The sequence below is a fragment of the Heloderma suspectum genome, chromosome 4 (genome assembly GCF_057233095.1).
Source record: "Heloderma suspectum isolate Gila_16-S chromosome 4, 16-S_ref, whole genome shotgun sequence".
NCBI lineage: Eukaryota > Metazoa > Chordata > Lepidosauria > Squamata > Helodermatidae > Heloderma > Heloderma suspectum.
Window position 1 is genome coordinate 31014020 of NC_139461.1, and position 20136 is coordinate 31034155.

Below are 20136 nucleotides of genomic sequence, written 5' to 3' on the forward strand. Positions count from 1 at the left end.
CAGAGAAGCCGGCCTGGATGGATTCTGGAGGGAGGCGGAGATGAGTGCCCCATTCCACCATGGACTCCGGAGGCCGGATTCCAAAGAATCCGGCCTCTGGAGTCGGTGGAATGGGGCACTCACCTCCGCCTCCCTCTGGAATCCATCCGGGGTCCATGGCGGAATTCTCCGCCATCCCTAGTGCAACACAATTGGCAGGACTCCAAGAATTGGGGCCATAAGTGTCCTGTTGGATACTGCCCAGGATCCACACAAGTGGATAGCATGAGCTATAAGAAACGGGACAGAGACAGAAAAGTCTTCTTGAGTATTGACAGACCACAAATGTCTGGATGAAGTGCAGCTGCCAAACTGAGGAATGAAAGGATCTGAGGGTCACATGCCAAATGACTTGAACCAGGGCCCTCAGGCAGACATTGATGCCCTGTTGCCTTCTTCACCATGGACAGTGGGTGAAGTAGGGAACTGCAAGCTGAGCCAGGATAATAGCACTGAGAATTATCCTAAACCAGGGGTAGGAAAACTGTGGATCTCCAGATGCTCTTGGACTCCAACTCCCATCAACCTTGGCCAGCAAGGCCAATGAAGGGATATAGCCCAACAATATCTGGTCACAGGTTCCCCACCCTGCCTTAAGCCAATCCCATATTGCTGTCTCCTGTAAGGCTTCCAGATCTGTTCTAGTGCCTCAAATCACTATTACTGAAGGGGAATCAGATTATTCTTCTCCATGTGTTGACTGCTGAACTTTTGTGCCAGCAGTCAGGCCTAAGAACCTGACATGGGGAGAATACACTGGAGAGTGGAGAGTGCCTTGTATTTTAATGCTAGCCCTGCCCTGGGCTCTGATGCTTGCTGCTTACTTCACAGGAAAAGCATAGAGATATTTGGATGGTAGTGCTATCTTGTTCTCTGAAGAAAGTAGGGCAGCCAGCTGTGCCACATGCACAAGATCACACAGGTGTACTCTGCTTTAGTTGGGCTATAATAACTAGAGCTGTGTGCAAATGGCCACTTGAAATTCTCCACTTTACTTGTGGGCAGAGAATTTTGGGAGAAAATTTCACCAAATTTCTCCAGGGGAAGGAGAAATTCTCAGTTTCTCCCAGGTAGGACTCCCCATAGGCAGAGCTTGTAACACAGCTAGCTGCTTCCTTTTTTTCCTAAGGCGGAAAAAAGGAAGCATTTTAATGCCGACACCAGAGCTTCCTGTCGGCCGTCGCCACCCCCAGCTCCCCAAGGTCACTACGCTATTTGCATTCCCCTTTTTTTCACCATAATAGTTTACGTAAACATTTACGCAGGCTAAAACAGCGAAAAAAAGGGAATGCAAATGGCAGCCACAGTCGCAATCGCCATTTGCATATGTGGTTTTGTTGGTTGTTGTTGTTGCTGTGATAGGCTACGTAAGTATTTACGTAGCCTATCACGGCAAAGGCAGCTACGCAAATGGCATGGTGGCCGCCATTTGCGTGGCTGCCTTTGCCGTGATAGGCTACGTAAATACATATGTAGCCTGTCATGGCAGCCTGGCCGGACGCAAATGGCAGCCGCTATGGCGGCCGCCATTTGAGTCCGCAGCAGCCGGCCGAGAGGCCAGCTGCCGCCGCTGCCACCGGAGCTGCCGCCGGAGCTGCCGCCGCTGCTGGAACATCTGCCCCAGGTAAGCTTCATCCCCGGGGGGATTCCGCGGGGGGCGTGGGTTGGGAGGCTGTTCCACCACAGGTTTCGGGGGCCAAATACCAGTGCATTCGGCCTCACTGAAATCCGTGGTGGAATTCTCCGCCATCCCTAGTTGTTGGACATGACATGAATTTCTTCCTATCCCTACACAAGCTGGTGTGGAACACCCATTCTTCCCCTCTGTGCTTCTGATAGCATCCCAGGCATCCAATCTTCCTTTGCCCTCATTCTTTCATTCAGGTAATAGGGTCTTTTCCTATTCCAAAGCCTGATGTATTGCACTCATTTCCATACTGTCAGTATGGTAAAGAATTCTACCATTTTGTATGTAGAGAGCTTTGCACAGTGTTATTGTTAGTAGCTGGCACAGAGGGAATGTGAAGGGTAAGTTACTGCATAGAGAATGGGAATTTGTGATTTTTGGAACTGTTTTAATTTTTGAGAAATGTTTTGCCCGGCCCTAATTGCATTATGTGCCCTTTACAACCAATGTAATAAATTACAGCTTATCTTTACTCACTAAATCCAATTTGCAGTGATAAATCATTACAACGGTTATGCAGAGGGCATACAAGACTTAATCAATCTATATTTTAAAGAAAGCAAATGTGATTTTTATAGACAATAATTTAAAGTCGGAGTTCTCATGCTTGCTTTTTAAATTAAACAGGTCAGAGTCTAGTGTACTGATTGAAGATGCACTTGTAAGCTATGGTGCATAATCTAAAATGTTATATACTCAAATGTATATGTGTTCCCTCATTAGGACAGTAACATGCAAACTTATCCCTTAGTTTGCTCTAACTTGGCTATGTAACAAGTTTTTTTAGTTTGAGTACATAACAATCCTTCTGTCTAATTTGGAATCCTCCCATTAGAAGAAGGAAATAGGCTTCCTCCCATCACTGGGCAGTACAGGCAGAAAGGGATCTCAAAGTTTAGAGAAGGGACTGGTTTGCTTCTTGTTACCAATACCAATAATGGGACAAGCGGAACAATTACGGGCACACAGTTCATACTGTTAAGCAATAAAGCTGAGTTATTGATAGTTTGATAAAGATGCAGATGGTTGAATCTTCCAGAAGTCACTCGTGTTGACCATGCATAGGAGATTCTTTTATGATATTTTCACTCTTGTAGACTCATCAAAGAACCATGCAAATATTTTGTTCTACTAGGCTAACCCCCTATATTTTCCCCCTTCATGGTGAGGGTGGGGGATCATAACCCTTTGAGTCATTTCCTTTGCCCTAGCAACAGCAATTAACTAATCATATACCAAGTAGGGATGATGGAGAAATCTGCAATGGAACCAAATGAGTTCAGATTTTCATGAATCTGACCCACAGATTCCACAGCGAAACAGCTTTGCCCCAGTTGAGCAGATTCCATGGACTTGCGGACCGGCTTTCTAACTTCCCCGAATTTTGCACAAATGTTGTCATAGAAAAATATGCAAAATAATAATTAAAAAACTGGCCAAAAATGTGCATTTCCCACATAGGCTAAAGCATGAAAATGTGCAGGGGGTGGGATTTTCGCAACTGTGAATTTGCACAAATGCGCATTTGCACAAATCTGGAAATCTGATTCTGTCCATGGGTGGATGACAGAATGAAAGGCGCCTGACAATCCACAATCCGTACATCCCTAATACCAAGAAATGTTTCATAATATGGTTTCGCTTTGGGCAGCTTTGCAATTGGTATGTTATGGAAACTATCCCCTTTGTCTTAATGTTTTTGGTCAGGTTAATTTTAGTGCATTCCATCATCCGCTCATTTATTATGTGCTGCTCCATCTCCAAGGAAATTAAGCCTTTCCCATAAAATGGCTGAAACTGGATTCAGAGTTCTGAAAGAAGATTAATGATGGCTAATAGCCTTGCTAATGCTCCTGGAAAGAAGGAGGAGCTATGACACAGAGACTAGTCTTCATCCTTGGCAGCAGAATTACCTAACTTTTAAAATGCAGAAGTTAGGGATGGGTAAGAATTTGGCTCACTATTTTGAACAGACTGATCTAATTTTCTGGACTGCACAGTTATCCATCAGATTAGTTTTGTAATGTCATTTTTGGCTCAGAATACATGCAGAAAAGTGTGTAATAGGGAAGGTAACATACCCTAAAACTCATATATTGGAAGAAATTATGCACAAAATGCCTATGTTAGGGGAAATTGCTTACAAAAACAAACGTGGGTTTTCATATGGATATTTAAAAGAAATATTACAGACTGATGCATACATTGGATGGAATGGAATTATGACTGAATAAATGTGAAACTGACATGGACCAGAAACAAACGGATGTGTCCGTCCCTAGAAGACGTCCTTTATTTGCTCTGGCAGTGGATGCTCTTCCCTATTAGGCTAAGTCAGCCTTCCCCAAACCTGGTGCCTTCTAGATGTATTAGACTACAACTCACATCATCACCAGCCAGCGTGTCCAATGGCTGGAAGCTATAGACCAACACATCTGGAGGGCACCAGTTTGGGAAAGGCTAAGGGGCCCAGAATGCTGCCAGAGTAAATGAGGCACCGCACGTTTTTACAAAAGCTAGATGGTGCTGCAGCACCATTGAGTAATAAGTTGTTATCACGCTATTAGGTTGTCTACTGAGCCTTTTCTACATCCAGGCTCTACATCTGGTTGTAGATTAACAGGTTTCTTAACAAGGTTAGATACTAAGCCTGCCAGTATCTGACAGTTTGTCATAGTCCAAGGGTAGGGGGAGTGTGGAGGCTTGGCTGTGCTGAAAGGGATGGTGCACAGTTAATACTGTGTGTATGAGTACGCAGTGATATAGCAGAGCCTGGGCTCACAATGGCAGGGCTTTTTGATTAGCTAGGATCTGCCACCATCACCCCTCACTTCTCTGTTCTCTCTTAGCTTACCTGCAATCCTCACAGTAGCTGGAGAAAATAGATTTCCCCAGCAACCGTATATTATTGTGAGTTTTCCCTGTTGGAATGCAAAGTATTTGGGATGACTCGGTCTCGAATGAGCAACCAAGACCCATTAGCTTTACAAAAGACATTCACCTGATGGAGATGAAAACTGCTAGAGCTGGTGTGTTGACTTTGAGAGCAGCTGTTTTTCCACAATGCCGGAGGGGGGAAAAGAAATTCTGAAAAACTTTGATCTGTGCTTCACTCACAGAGACACACACACACATATTCATTAGCCTTTCCCAGCACACTCCTATGACTGTCCAATACATCTGGAAGGTACCGGGTTGGGGAAGGATGATATGTCTGCATTTTAGACTCTCACTGCTGTTGGTGAAAGACAGACTGCTCCTTTAGAATAGGGAAACTGGAGAAATTTGAGACGGACTAAAATGAGCTCAGATTTCTAAGAATCCGACCTGCAGAATCCACTGCAGAGCGACCCCTTCAGGCCACATGGAGTCCATGGATTTTTTTTGGATGGTCTTTTTACTTTCCCAAAATGTGCACATATTTATTTGTAGGAAAATATGCAACTTTCTGCTGAGGAAACGTTGAATGGAATGGGGGACAATACTAAATGTTGCGTAATAAGGTAAATTATGTAAATTCTTCCAAAACCTCTTACGTAATTTCTGCATGACAAAAAAAAATACTTGCATCCATCTCTGAGTGGATGATGGAACAAAAGGTGCCTGACAATCCATGAAACACAGATGGAGCAGATTTTACACAGTCCGTACATCCCTACTATAGAGACATTTCCTTATTTGAGACACTATCCAGTCATATTAAGAAAATGGCAATTTGTGGACAAGCTCTCATTTGAAAGATAACTCATACAGCTTCTGCATAAATATTTACTTTACGTAGAAACAGGATGTTTATTTGAAGTTGGGGTTCTTGAATTATTAGAGTTTTGAAATTCACTATGGAATTCAGTTCAAGCTTGCCCCTACTCAAACTGGGGCTCACGCTCTCCCTCCAGCCTTTGCAAATAACAGCCAGCTTTATTCAGCCTACAAGAACTTATTTACAAGCTTTAGGCTCACAAAATTATTTCCTTGTTTGCACTTGCAAGCAACTTTATTTTATTTATTTACAACATTTGTATACCACTCTGCATCTAAACAGATTCCGGAGTGGTGAACAACAAAAGATAAAATAAACAAAAGATAAATGGAATCATAGAAGAATGAATCATGATATTATAATTATTCTTTAAAAAATAGAGTCCCAATAAAACTGAGGCTGGTCAACTAAAGAAGGCTTCCTGGAAAAGAGCTGTTTTCAGGAGGCGCCAAAACCAGCCCAGCATTGGCGCCTGGCCTGCCTGGCCTCCAGTGGCAGGGAGTTCCATAGGAAGAGAGCCACCACGCTGAAGGCTCTTCTCTGGGTGGACTCCAGTCAGGCCAAAGGTCCATGTGGAACCACCAGGAGCATACCTTCTGATGACCAGCTTATGGTGTAAGGGTGCAAATAAGAGTTTTAACACAGTTTTAAAGAGTGTTTAGTTATTTCAGTTCATTTACATGTTCCTCCCTTTATATTACCTGTCAACAAATCTTGATATGATTTTTATGTATGTTTGTATGAAGATTCTTTTTGTGTGATGTTTTTAGGGATGTGTGAGCCCATCCCCGTCCAGGTTCTCCAGGTGCCTGCCCAGCCTCTGCCTCCACTCACTGGTCCCCAGGCCGCACTTGAACCCACCCCGCACTCACCGAGCAGCTCACACTCACCCCCGCAGCCTCGTCAAACTCCACTGTTGCCATTTAAAAAAAAAAAAATGGCGATCACAAAAATGTGCATATTTGCATATGCAGGAAAATGCAGATTTTCACAAAAATTTGCATTTCTGCGCATATGCAAATATGCACATTTTTGCGATCGCCATTTTATTTTTTAAAAAATGGTGACCACGGAGCTTGCTGAGGCTGCTGGGATGAGTGCGGGCCGCTTTCCACTTGTGGCCAGGGGGCAAGCGGGGTCAGGGGCTCGGCGAGCGGGGCTCAGGGGTGTGGGCAGGGGTCGTTCTGCTGGATTCCCAGATGGAATTGGGCGCCCACACTATCCGTAGGTGTTTTACTGATGTTCAGACGCATATTACTAAAACAGCACACCAAAAGGCTCTTGTTACAACCATGCAGTGCTGGTTTCAGGTTTTTGAGTGCCCATGAGCAAGACACCCTCAAATCAATGGGACCCCTCCTTCAGTGAGTCTACTTTCTCACTGCCATTGTCACCAGCTGCTATTGCTCCCCATCCTCTTGCTCATCATCACTACCACTTCTTTGCTTTACAGGCTGAGAGCCAGTGAGGAAGTAGGCAGGAGCATCCAGTGCTTCTCCTTCTCACCATCACTGTTATCCAGGCCAGAGCAAGAGGCCTGTTGCAATGGTGAAGAAGAGGAGTAAGTCCAGGGGGCTTTTGTTAGGGAGGCCTACTGGGGCATGGGCCCTTGGCAGATGTCCAGCCATGCTTAGTCTTGGTGCTGGCCCTGCAACCATGTATACAATCACATCAGGATGTATTTCTGCATGTGTGGTGTTTATAAGTGCAGACAGGTAAAATATCGCACAGCACCCCCCCCCCTTAAATTAACTCCTTATATTCATATCATAAGCAAAAACATAGCCCTCAGTGTAATGGAACACCAAGGGCAAAGTCACCACAAGAGCACTGTCCAGGCATAGAGTACAACCAGCTAAGAAACAGCTCAAAACTGTTCTTACATTTCTTTCTTTCTTTTTATTTTTATTTTTTGTATTTTGAGGAAAGATTAGGAACATAATCCATGTAAATGAGCTACTACCTCTTGGGTATAAGTGCTAATCATTTTTTACTTTTAAAAATGTATTGCATTAAGATTTTTTTTCCATAGTTACATACTCATATTTTGAAGGCTTGATTCAAGCATGTTCTTACATTTGACTGAAATTCCTTCTATTTTATTGAGCTTTGCTTAAGTTATAGAGATAATTTTCTTTTTCCCTCTAACATATCTTCTACTTTTCATTCTGAATGTACATAGCTGTGAACTTTCCCAGTTGAAAGTGGACTTCAGCTGATAATTTTTTGGCAGAAAGAGAAAAAAAAGAGCTGACCAAACAATCTCTGTAATTTGGCTGAAAGTCTATCTTGAATAGGTCAAGTCCTATTTGTAGCTTCTGGGTGAAAGTGATAATCAGAAATCACATTCTGGAGGGCTGAATTTCAATTCCGCTAAATAATTGTTCCCAGCCAGAAATGAAAGGAGACTAGAATTGTGAAAGCATTTTGTCACCCAACATGCTTTATCTTGAGATAAATGTGGGGGATTCTTTAACAATAATAAGTAACTATTACGGGATTAGGAAGAAAAGTGGTGTGCTGGTGAAAGGTTGCTGTTGTATTCCCTTTTGTGTTTCAAGTCATGTACAAATTCTCATATAAGATACTCTAATACAGAGTGGAACACATAAAACACTGGATTTTAGAAAGTTCTTTCCATGCTTCCTTTTTTCAGTTCTTAAAATACTATTGTAAATTTAATTTACAATCTATACTGTAGTTAGATCTAGTATGCTCTGAAGGGTAGGGAGACGTTAAAATCACTTTTCAGCTCATCAGGTGACCCTGGACCACCATCTCTCAGGATACTAATCAGAAACCCTCATATATGCTGCCTTGAAATGCAGGATACAACTGTGATAAATAGAAATAGATTGATCAATGTGGAAGGAAAAGGCCAGGGAACCAGGAGGGAAAATCTGAAAAATAAACCATGATTTTCCTCATCTAAGTCACCATTTTCAAGGCAATCTTGTCTGATAATAAGGGGAAGATGTGTTGTCATCTGTGTAGAATAAGGTGATCTGTGTGTTAAGGCCTGGTTTTTCATAGTAGAGGTTTCATAGTGCCACTAATGCCTTATAAAACATGGATAAAATATTGTACATTATAAAATACATAGTGATTTTCAGTACAAGTGGCTGAAATGGTGCCATTACACTGACTGCATTGAATGAATTTGCACATCTTGCTTAATGCAAGCTTAATCAATGCTGAATCTATTTATGCACAAACGTTATGCTTTTTGCTTTCATTTTTTGGCCACATAAGAAGCAGCAATCAACAGGAGAAGAATGTTTCAAACATGAACATACATGGGGAAAGCTTTATGCGGTGATTTCTGTTTGAGAGGCAACCATTACAATCACAGAGCCTCCACCCATAAAAATGGTGGCATCCCTAAAATGCATCTATATCTAGGCTGACAATTTCCAACGGGGCATAAAGACATCCCAGCATTTTTAAAAAGAACACATTGTATACTTTCACTGTAGTGAGGTAAATTAAGATCTGCTTTAAACCCTGTACAGATGTTTTAAATCCAGGTACAATCATGCATGAAGGGAGATGTGGGACCAGAATCGTTGGAGCCTTGCTCCAGTCTCCATACATCGATCATTTCCTGTGCACAGAGTCTACACATGTGCAAGACGTACATTTCTACTTTCCCTTTTTGCACTCTCTGAACCCTGAGGTATCAGTGCATGGAGGTTAAGGGTTAAACCTGCCACTGAGATCCTAACATTGGATTTGTGAATGGTGATGACCTTTGATTTTAAGTAACATAATGTAAACACTTGAGACGCTTCTACTTTGCAGCTGATGAATCTGCTATGTGGGTTTATAATTCAGCTGAAGGACATTGACATCCCATTGATTTCAGTGGAAGACTTAAGCCTACATTTAATTGTGACCCATTCAAACCAGTAGCCTGATCCTATCCATGCTTGCAGTCCATATGGCAAATTTGATCCCACTGCTAGTGCCACCACATACAAAGCTTCATCCTATGGAAGTGAAAGGTCTAACACTGGCATTACCAGCCCACTGCCGCTACTTGAGGTATTTCTCTTCCATTACCTTGTACCCTGAAGTATACCAGAGCAACTATGTTGCTGCTGTATATACTATAAACTGCCATCTCCAGTTCATGTGGGTATCAATCTCCACTAAGCCACACACTGGATAAATAAATATCAACTGCTGAAAACCTCTCAGAACTAGGGATGGCTGAGAAATCCACCACGGACTCCAGTGAGGCCAGATTCTTTGGAATCAGGCCCCCCAGAGTCTGTGGTGGAACGGACTACCCCCCCCGCCACCCCCCAAATCCCCCTGGGACGGAATCTACCTGGCGGCGGCTGGTCCGGGTCGTCGTCTTCGTTCCGCAGCCATCTGCTGCCAGGCTGCAGAACAAAATGGCGTCTGGTGTAGGGGATGCCATTTGCATCCCTGCCATTGGCCGTGATTGGCTATGTAAATATTTACATAGCCTATCATGGCCAACGGCAGGGACACAAATGGCGTAGCGGATGCCATTTGTGTCCCTGCCATTGGCCTTTTGCATTCGCAGACCGGCCGCGGCCGGAAGTCCGGCAGCAGCCGGAGCTGGCCAGCGGCTCTGCGGATTCCCCGCGGAGCTGAGCCGGCCAGGAAGGATTCCGGGGGAAGGACCGGATGACCTCCCCCCGCCTGCGGACCCCCCCCCACCGACCCCAGGTAAGGGGATTCGTACATCCCTACTCAGAACCCCATGGACCAATCCCAGCTCAGTTACCATAATGTTCCACCATCAGTACAGCTAACTCTGGCAATAAAGATAATATGAACTGAACAGTTCCCCATTTCACTACATTGCATGCTCCCAAATAAATGATAGGATTGGATCCTTAAAAGTGCTTGACTTTGGCAGCTGTGCTGCTGGAAATGCTTAATAATCAAAGAATGGAATTCCTGCATACATTTTCTAGAAAGGGATATTATGCTAGATAATTATGCTGATTTTTCCTGTTCATAGCATTGGAACATAATATATGAATTGTATTTTTTTCCCAGTCATGATGTTGTCAGAAAATGGCAACACACCATATCAATTACACACACACCCTTTTCTCCTCATAGTGTGTAGCTAAGGAAATGGATGACATGATGTCATCATGGTATTTTTTTTCACATTTCTTCTCTATGTTATTGACGTCACTTGCAGGAAGGGTAGGGAAGTACACAGTGTGGAAATGTCAGGTCACACATTTGCTTAACTGTGAAAAGAGAAGAAGGCTTGAGTGAACATTGGCCTGCGATTTTTGGCAGCAACTCCATAATTCGAGTCATGTCTTGTATGTGCCAAGGTTACTTGTTGCCTATATTATATTATATTATATTATATTATATTATATTAATCATATTATGTTTAGCAACACAATTATAGTTTTATTGATGGAAACTGCAAACCACATACATTATACTTCACTGAAATGTTTTCATCAAATCTGGCTTTTCTTTATCTTCACTACTCCTTGTTTAATTTGGGGCATGTCCTATCCTTCATTTTTAGTCATATATATATTGTCAATTTTATGATCATTTACAAAAGAGAATATGTATAACAGTGGGCATAGACTGGAACACTGGAGATAAAGTGCTTATATTCCAACATTTCACAAATAAAAATAAGGACACTTTTTTGTATTTAGAATGCAACAAAAATCACTACCTGAGCTTCTCCCATCTGAGTTACACATTTCTGAAGACTCTTTTTCACCTGCTGTATCAATCAGTTTACACTGAAACAGCCTAACCTGCACAGGCTTCTTATGTAGGTTAGGTCGGTAAACTGATCATAACAGTTTCCTTTCTAAAAAAGAAAAAGAAAAAAGAACCTTTACTAAAATACTTAAACTCACAATGGCTGTGATTGTGCGTATTAACATAATAGCTACAATTTATACATGTTCAGCAACATTTACACCCAGTTTGAATGTCATAACAACACAGTTGTGGTGGGTATTTTTTTTAAACCCAGGGTTGTCAATGAAGCAGGACTGGAGCTAGTGAGAAGGTTGGTTCCCCCCACCCAGTTGCTCCCGCTACAAGTGGGAGGAGCTAAACAACCCAGCAGTGCTCTATCCCTGGGTTGTTAAGCATGATGTACAAACCAGAATTGCTGGGTTGTTGGGGAAGAGATAACCCAGAGTTGTAACTCATGGTTATCTCTCCCCCAGCAAGCAACCCAGAAATCCCAGTTTACATGTCACAAGAAATAACCCAGAGACAGGATGTCCTTAGGTTATTTATCCCCAGCAGCAGTGCCTGGGTGGTAAGATGCTTAATCAGCATGCTTTCTTGCTCCCACTTCGTTCACAGCAGCCCAAGGTTTAAAAAGCCAGGTGAAAAAAACCAGGTATTATTGTCCGAATAGGTGGTTATCTTATGATGGAAAGAGAAAGGAAGCAGTGCTTTGATATTCCACATCTTTGTTGCATCCAGTTATTAGCTGCACTTGCACTAGAGTGAAGTTTTACATCCCACACAGAGATTTACATTCCAGAGACCCAGGGGCAGGGGTGGGGGTGGCAGCTGCAACTTGAGAACTTGTGTGCACATCTTTCTACATCGACATAATTTTCAAAAGCATCTTTAAGAATTCTGTAGGGATGTACGAAAGGGTGACATTTGCAGTGGGGGGAGGCGCTCCGTCCCTCCCCCCGAAATTCTCTCCGGCCCACTCCACTCCGCGGAGATTCCATGGAGCCACCGGCCGGGGCCACCCGCAGCTGGACATCCGGCCACTGGGCAGCCTGCAGGGATGCAAATGGTGGCTGCCGTAGCTGCCACCATTTGCATTCCCTTAGTTTTGCCATGATAGGCTACGTAAATACTTATGTAGCCTATCACAGCTTCCGCAGGGACGCAAATGGCATCCCTGTGTTAGCCGTGATAGCCGTGATTCGCTTCTTCATTATAGCCGTGATAGGCTACGTAAAAACTTATGTAGCCTATCATGGCTATAATGAAGAAGCGAACGGTGGCCGCCATTTGCAAGTCAGCACGGACGGCAGCAGGTAGTGCTCTGTTCTGGGCCCATTTCACGGAGGCGGGGGGGCTTCGTTCTGCCACAGATTTCGGGTGGCTGAATGCACTGGAATTTGGCTTCACCGAGATCTGTGGCGGAATTCTCTGACATCCCTAGAATTCTGCAGGAGGCAAAATTGGGACAATAGGACTGGCCCTCTTGAAGCAGAGCACCAAATGGACCATATGCACACATGTGTGTGCATGCTAGAACAAACACACACACACACACACACTACAGCAAAAGTCTTGCTCCACCATTCAGGCATCAATTTCTGCCTTCATCGACACCCCTAAATTCTGTCGTCTGATGCAGCTTGCTTCTCTTTGTACTCTGATATGGCTGCAACCATGTTCCTGGTAAAGTAGGGACAGTTGGAGCAAGCATAAGACATGGAGAAAGCACAACAACAAGCAAATCCTCTCAGGCAATATGGAACTGGTGTTTAACTTCTATCATTTTAAGTGGATTTTAATTAGAATGTATACGTTACATTTCAAATGTATTGTTCCCTACCCCAGGTCTTTGGAGTAGTGAGGCTAGAAATTTAATGCAGAAAAAGACTGCTCAGAAATGCTCATTCACACACAGCAGGGTTCTTGTACAACTTCTTCTCTCCCCACAAAGATACACACAGTGGAATCATTAGCACTGAATTCTGATGGCTGGAGGGGGTCAGGATGTCCCTCCACTGGTGGAGAAGAACACTACCAGTAGTGCTAGGGGGCTTCACCACGGTGGAGGCCTGTGCTGCACCCAGACAGCTGCTGATGGAGGCAGCAGGCAGAATGGTCCAGAATGGTCTGTTTAGTCCAAAGCCACAGATAGGCCCAGTCTGTGCCTATCACCTATGCCAGACCTAAAGCTGGTGTAGCTAATTCTCCCACCTCCACTACTGTCAGTGGAAGGATGAGGGTTGGAAATTCAAGGATCCACTGGGTTGAAAAGTCAGGCAAAACTGCTGGCTTATGTTCTGGCTGGTACTCCCACCCTCCAGCCTCACTCAGGACTTCTCTAACACACACACACACACACACGCATGCACACACACAGAGTTATGAGATTCTAAAGAGCTGAATACATGACTTTTAGAGAGGCCTGGCCTCCCACCATCTTACACTACAGAAGTAAAGCACTTGGACCCAACAACATAATTATTTCTTTACCTTATTTATCAATACCAACAACAAAACACACTTGCTTTTCTTCTAGAAACTCAAGGGTCTGAAAACAAAGAGATGTGTAATCCTGTGTCTCAGCCCTGAATGCATTATAAAGTAGAGCATGCATCTCAGAAGAGCCTCGTTTGGCGCAGAGTAGTAGGTGGCGGTAATGCAACCGAAACTCTCCCCACGACCTGAGTTTGATCCCAGCGGAAGCTGGTTTTCAGGTAGCCAGCTCAGGTCGAATCAGCCCTCCATCCTTCCGAGGTCGGTAAAATGAGTACCCAGCTTGCCGGGGGAAAGGTAGTTAGGACTGGGGAAGGCAATGGCAAACCACCCCACTATACAGTCTGCCAGGAAAATGCCGAGGAGAAACGGTGTCCCTCTAGGGGTCAGCAATGACTTGGTGCTTGCACAAGAGGAACCTTTCCTTTCCATGCATCTCAGAAGGAAGCCCTTTATGTAGCCCCTTTTGAAATACATGCTCTGTTGAAAAGGGCTCCTTTATTAAAATGGCTCTTGTATTAAAAAAAAGAAAAGAAAAGAAAAAAAGGCATACGCAGTAAAGTGCCAGGAACATGACATTCAAGATAATAACTGTAAACTATTCATCAGAACACTCATAGATTAGAGTGTAATATTTCACAGGTGACGATGAGAGCAGGCAAATGGAGGCCAGCCTAGTTTCCATTGTAATAAAAATAAGTGGACCAAGCCTGCAAATCTCATCAAACTGGATGCAGTCCACCAACCACTGCTTGACAACGCTTTTCTTTTTGCAGTCCTGGGCAGGGAGCAAACCACCAAGCTGATCTGATACTTGGATGGATTGCTTTTTTATATGGTGGGCAGTGGGAGGGCTGCTTTCAGAACAGGACTGATGACTGATAAATTGAGTAAGCTGTTAGGGTGGTCACTTGTGAATCGCCAAAGAAGAGAACATGTATCACCCAGAAAGAAGAACAGATTTGCATATAATGTGCATATGCTAATTCATATGTACAGATGTAAATTTAGAAATAATTAATGTAATTTAAATAGAAATACAGTGCACCTCACCATAGTGTGGAAGACGGTGACCAGCCACCTTGCTCAGTCTGCTGTCCAGGAGCTGTTGATGGGCAATTTCAAGGCCCAGCTCTTCCTTCTGAGGGTTCTTTAGTTTTAAACTGGACTTGGACTGGAAAGCCTTTCAAAATAGAGGACAATTCTCTGGCAGCTCTTCAAATAGAGGGCTGTTAAAGAGGACTGTCCTCTTTAAAAGAGGACACATGGCCACCCATTCATACAAGTATGGAACCAATTACTTAGGGAGGTAGTGGGATCTTCCACACTGGAGGCATTCAGGATGAAGCTGGACAGCCATCTGTCAGGGATGCTTTGACTTAGATTCCAGCATTTGGGGGGGGTGGACTTGATGGTCTTAAAGGCTCCTTCCAACCCTACTATTCTATGTTTCTATGATTCTAAGCACCAATGGACCTCTGGTACCCTTTGAAGCAGCTTCATGCTGGAAAGCAGATATCCCACCTTAGGAGTCCCACAGCCCTTCTGCCTTTCCCTGCCTGTCTCCCAGTGCAGCAATTGTGGGATGGTTGCCAGGTTCTGTAAAAAGCAAGAAATCTACCTAATCTATATAACAGTTATGTAAGAGTTAAGCACTCTGTCTGCACTGCAGCACTCTAAATCCTGCTAGTACTTGACAATTCTCCTTCTTGCTAGTATTCAAGGTATGATTACTTAGTGGTTCTTGGCATGCCAATATTTCTTACCATACCATGCCTTTCACCACACACACATAAACACAAATGTTTTTAGTATATTCAGGTTCTACATAATATGGATTAAATCATTGCTCCCCTAATAATGTTCTTTCCCACTCCTTTGATTCCCCAAATCCTGCTAGGAGTGGCTGCATCTCCCCCCCCCCTGTATTTTTAACAGCTGCATGACAGGAAGGTAGTCAACAGGTGCAGCTTTTCCCATCACTGTACTTCCTTGCTGGGGAAAGTGCATCTGTTCCTACTATGCAGCTATTAAAGGCACCTGGAACTTCTGCCCGGAGCAACTATCTGCTCCCTGCTGGCTTCTTTTGATTACTCCTAAATAAAATGGCTATGCTCTCCTTTGTTCCCTTCTCTGACTACTTTTACTTTACTGTTCCTTCTTCCATCCTTGCTACTCTTTTAGCAGGCTTTTATCTCTTCTTTCACCCTGTGGTATATACTTAACCTAAAATGTAAACCCTTTCAACTATCTTATAGTTAAACTGTCTTTCAACAGGAACTATCTTATCCTGAGTTCTAGAGCATCTACAACATAGCTTTCCAAATTCAGCTTGGTGACTGCATGCAGCCATCATTATGACTTTTGGCACAACCACAGAGGCATCTTCTTCATTTAGGGATGTGTATCTAAACATCTGGTCAAATTAGTAGAGTGTTTTTTTCATTCCTTTGTTTTCTGTGCAACAAGAGAAGTTTGCAATCAGGAAAAACACTGTTGATAGGGACACATGGGGCAGTATCCAACAGTGTCATTCCACAAAGTCAAATGCCACAAGCAGAGCTCCACCAGATCTTTCCATTGTGCAAGTCCTTGCAAATTACACTTACACACACAATTGCTTGTACAACCACCTGTGCGTGTGCAAACTTAACTTTAGTTGGATTCTCCTGTTGTGCATAGTTTGGAACCTAGTTTCTGCTAGTGCAACATCATTTGCAGTAGGAGAATGACACGCCATGCTACCTACCCTGTCTACATGCTGATCATAGGACATCATAGCAGAACCACCACCCAGAGTGGATTTATTTATTTATTTAGAAATATTTCTAGGCTGCATTTCAGGGCAGGAGCCTTCCCAAGGCAGTGTACAACAATAAAATGCATACAATAAAAAACCTATACAGGAATTTAAAAAAGCAAAAGTTCCACAAATCAACAAACACCAGCATAAGACTAGGGATGGATGGACTCACCTCCATCTGGGGTTGCTGGTCGCTTGCCAGCACCCGTGCCCACTCATGGCGTTGCGCGAGCCCCTAGATGGCTCAATGAGTGACCAGCAAGTGTTGCTGTCCTTTTATGTTGCCTGTTGCATAGATGGCCCCTTTACGGCTGCAATCTATGCAACACTAGTCTTCCAGAAAGACTTGAGATGCCATTTTGTGTAATAATGATGGCTCAGGGAAGGAGCGGGCGGCCAACCCCTGTTCACGGATTGTGCGGTGCTCAGTGAACGGGTCTGGTAGGTGCCACATGGTCTGCAAACGGGATTCTGGGGGGCCAAGCGATGTGTGTGTGGGGGAGTCCATTGGTCTTCACCCCCATATCAGGTACTTGCAACATCCCTACATAAGACAGAACCTATGACACAATTGTGGCTATAACCCAGTCTGATACAATGTAATCAAGGGAAGGCCAGAGTAAACAAGTAATTCTTTGGGGTCTTCTTAAAAGCCTACAATGATGGGGCCTGGGGGACCCCTAATGGCAACTTATTCCAGGGGTGTGGGCCACTGCAGAAAAGGCCCTCTCTCGCCTTTCCTAATAGTAATCACAAGAAAGCCTTATTCTCCCATTCACTGTACATTTGCTCTGTGTGTGGAGGGGGACTGTGATTGTGCTACCTGACTCCACCCCAACCTCAATGCATTATGCCAAAGGCAGGAAATATATTTATATGCATGCAAATACACTCATGTATGGGTTGCCCTCACAATCAAGAAGCTGGGCTGTACATAGAGGCCATTTCTCATTTGTTGTCTAATGTGCAGAGGTCTGGGGTAAGTCCAGCTAGCATAATCCCACCTCCCTGTCACATGTTAACTTCACAGATTCATAGGGAGTAACCACAGTGAACGTAGTCAGGTTTACTTCTGAGTAAATATGCTTAGGATTACCGTGTAGGCCAAGTGTGTGTGTGTGTGTGTGTGTGTGTATGTGTCTAAATATTTTGTATCCAAACTATAAGATTAGGGCCAAAGGATCATGAGAAGGAAATGAGCCACTGAGAGCGCTCTGCAAATGCTTACAAATTAATACATTCCTCTGATACAGGGGCTGGTAACTGCAGGAGGTTCACAGGCACCACCATGGTTTGCACCCCAGGAAAAAAACAAACAAACAGTTTGCTCCTGAAATTCGGTGGTAAAACATGCCATAGTGGCTAAAGCACACTAAAAGGTACACATTTAGCTTGCAAACAAACCAGATTTGACCCTTGTAGTTCTCCGTAGTGGTATAGCCACCTTTCCAAAATATATATATATCTATTGTCACCACTGCATTTGGCAACACAGCCAAGAACAGCAGGTGATTTGCTCAGCCCTGCTCTTCTGTATCAGTCCTTCTTTTGCTTTTGTGCACAGATATCTTTGGAGGTTCTTCTGTGAGGAGTAAATAGCTCTTCAGTGAGGGGAAACCCCCCCCCATCTGTGACTACCTTTAAATCCAGCTCAATAGTGTTTACACTTTCATCAGACCATATGGTTCTCATATGTTTCTTGCAAATTTATTTATTTTAAGTATTTTTACTTTGCTCTTCAGCTGAGAAGGCTCCAGGTGGCTTACATAAGATCAATAAAATAAATACCCATAGGCTTACAATCTAAAAGACACTACACAAAAGGAAAGGAAGTAGGGATGTCAGAGAATTCCGCCACAGATCTCGGTGAGGCCGAATGCCAGTGCCCCGCCCCCACAACCCACAAAAGGCGCGCAAAATGGAGCACTTACCTGCTACCGTCTGCGCTGACTTGAGAATAGCGGCCGCGTCTGCGGCTGCCATTCGCTTCTTCATTATAGCCATGATAGGCTACATAAATACTTACGTAGCCTATCACGGCTTAACTAAGGGAACGCAAATGGCGGTGGCTACGGGGGCCGCCATTTGTGTTCCCTCTTTTTTGCCATTTTAGCCTACGTAAATATTTACGTAGCCTATCATGGCAAAATACAGGGGCTCAAATGGTGGCAGCTGAGGCAGCTGCCATTTGCATCCCTGCAGGCTGCCCAGTGGCCGGATGTCTGGCTGCGGGTGGCCCTGGCCAGCGGCTCCGCAGAATCTTTGCGGAGCGGAGCTGACGGGAGAGAATTTCAGAGGGAAGCACAGAGCACCTCCCCCCCCACTGCGAATGTCACCCTTTGAAAAGGTAAGTGACTTTCGTACATCCCTAAAAGGAGGGAAGAGGAGGAAAGAGGAAAACAAGCAAACCAGTTCTTAAAGTTCTTATAATAAACACTTGATAAGAAACAGTTGAGGGACAGAAAGATCCCAATGGAGTTGGTCTCTCAGAAAAGCTGATGGAGTGGGCTATGCTTCTGATCTCTCCCTATGCTGCATCCTCCTGATAGAATAGCTATTTCTAGATGACAGTTGAGGGAGGGAGGAGGAGCTGGTCTCCCAGCAGAGTTGATGGAGGAGTCTTGCTTTCCATCTCTCCTTCTGCTGAAATACATTCTTACTTCCTTGTTTTTAGATGGCCTTTTTTTGGTGAAATAATGTTTTAGTTTTAACAGGAAACACCTCTTCTGAAATATTTCCTTTGTACTGATGTCTTCCCGTCCCTGCTTTGTTTGTTCTTTTTAACAGCGGAGGATGCATGTGGAGGGACAATGAGGGGATCCAGTGGCATCATCTCTAGTCCTAATTTTCCTAACGAGTACCACAATAATGCAGACTGCACATGGACCATTGTGGCTGAGCCTGGAGACACCATCTCACTCATCTTCACGGATTTTCAAATGGAAGAGAAATATGATTATTTGGAAATAGAAGGTTCAGAACCACCAACAATATGGTGAGTGAATCTCTGTTCTATGGTAACTTCCCTTTCCTTGAAATCCCTGTAGATTTCATCTGTGCATAACTTTCCAACTTTGCCTGTTCTTGACTTAAATTGCTCCCGTTCAGCAGCTGTTAGCAGTGGAGGGAGAAAATATGGGTACAGTATGGGTATCTGTCTTTTTAATTCTTAGCAGCGAATACCTGCTTTGTGGTAGGGTGTGTGTATGTATCAAATCAGGGATTTGGTATGGGTTTAATACTAGGCTGATAGCCTTTTGTTTCTCTTTGGGAGTTTGAATTTGCAGGGGTATCTCAGCCAAATCTCCAAAACAAAATGTAAGCAGAGGGGCAAAATGACTGAGGTGGTGTATTGGCTCCATGCCTGTAACCAAGTCCTCTGTAGTTTTAGAAGAGCCTAGAGATCCATAATGCTTTGCTTAGGTTCATTATTAGTGCAGTTACCTTGCTAGTGGGCCTCTGAGCATGTGAGATGAGTCAAAGGTCAATAGTGCAGTCTCAGCACATTCCATGCTAATGAAGGCTAGTATCTTATCAGGGCCTAGGATGTGCCTGAGAAGTGAGGCTATGTTTATGCTGAGCCACAGGTGGCTGTGCTGGGAAAGTTCTGGTCGTTTTCCTTCT

The 20136-nt window shown here is 43.9% G+C and overlaps 1 protein-coding gene across 1 annotated transcript in view; it reads left to right on the forward strand.

The window, feature by feature from the left end:
- CSMD3 (CUB and Sushi multiple domains 3) overlaps nt 1–20136 on the forward strand; it is an 819154-nt gene that overhangs the window by 42128 nt on the left and 756890 nt on the right. The window contains exon 3 of the mRNA XM_084851442.1: nt 19300–19507. Within this exon, the coding sequence (XP_084707568.1) occupies nt 19300–19507 (208 nt within the window). The remainder of the gene's footprint in view (nt 1–19299; nt 19508–20136) is intronic.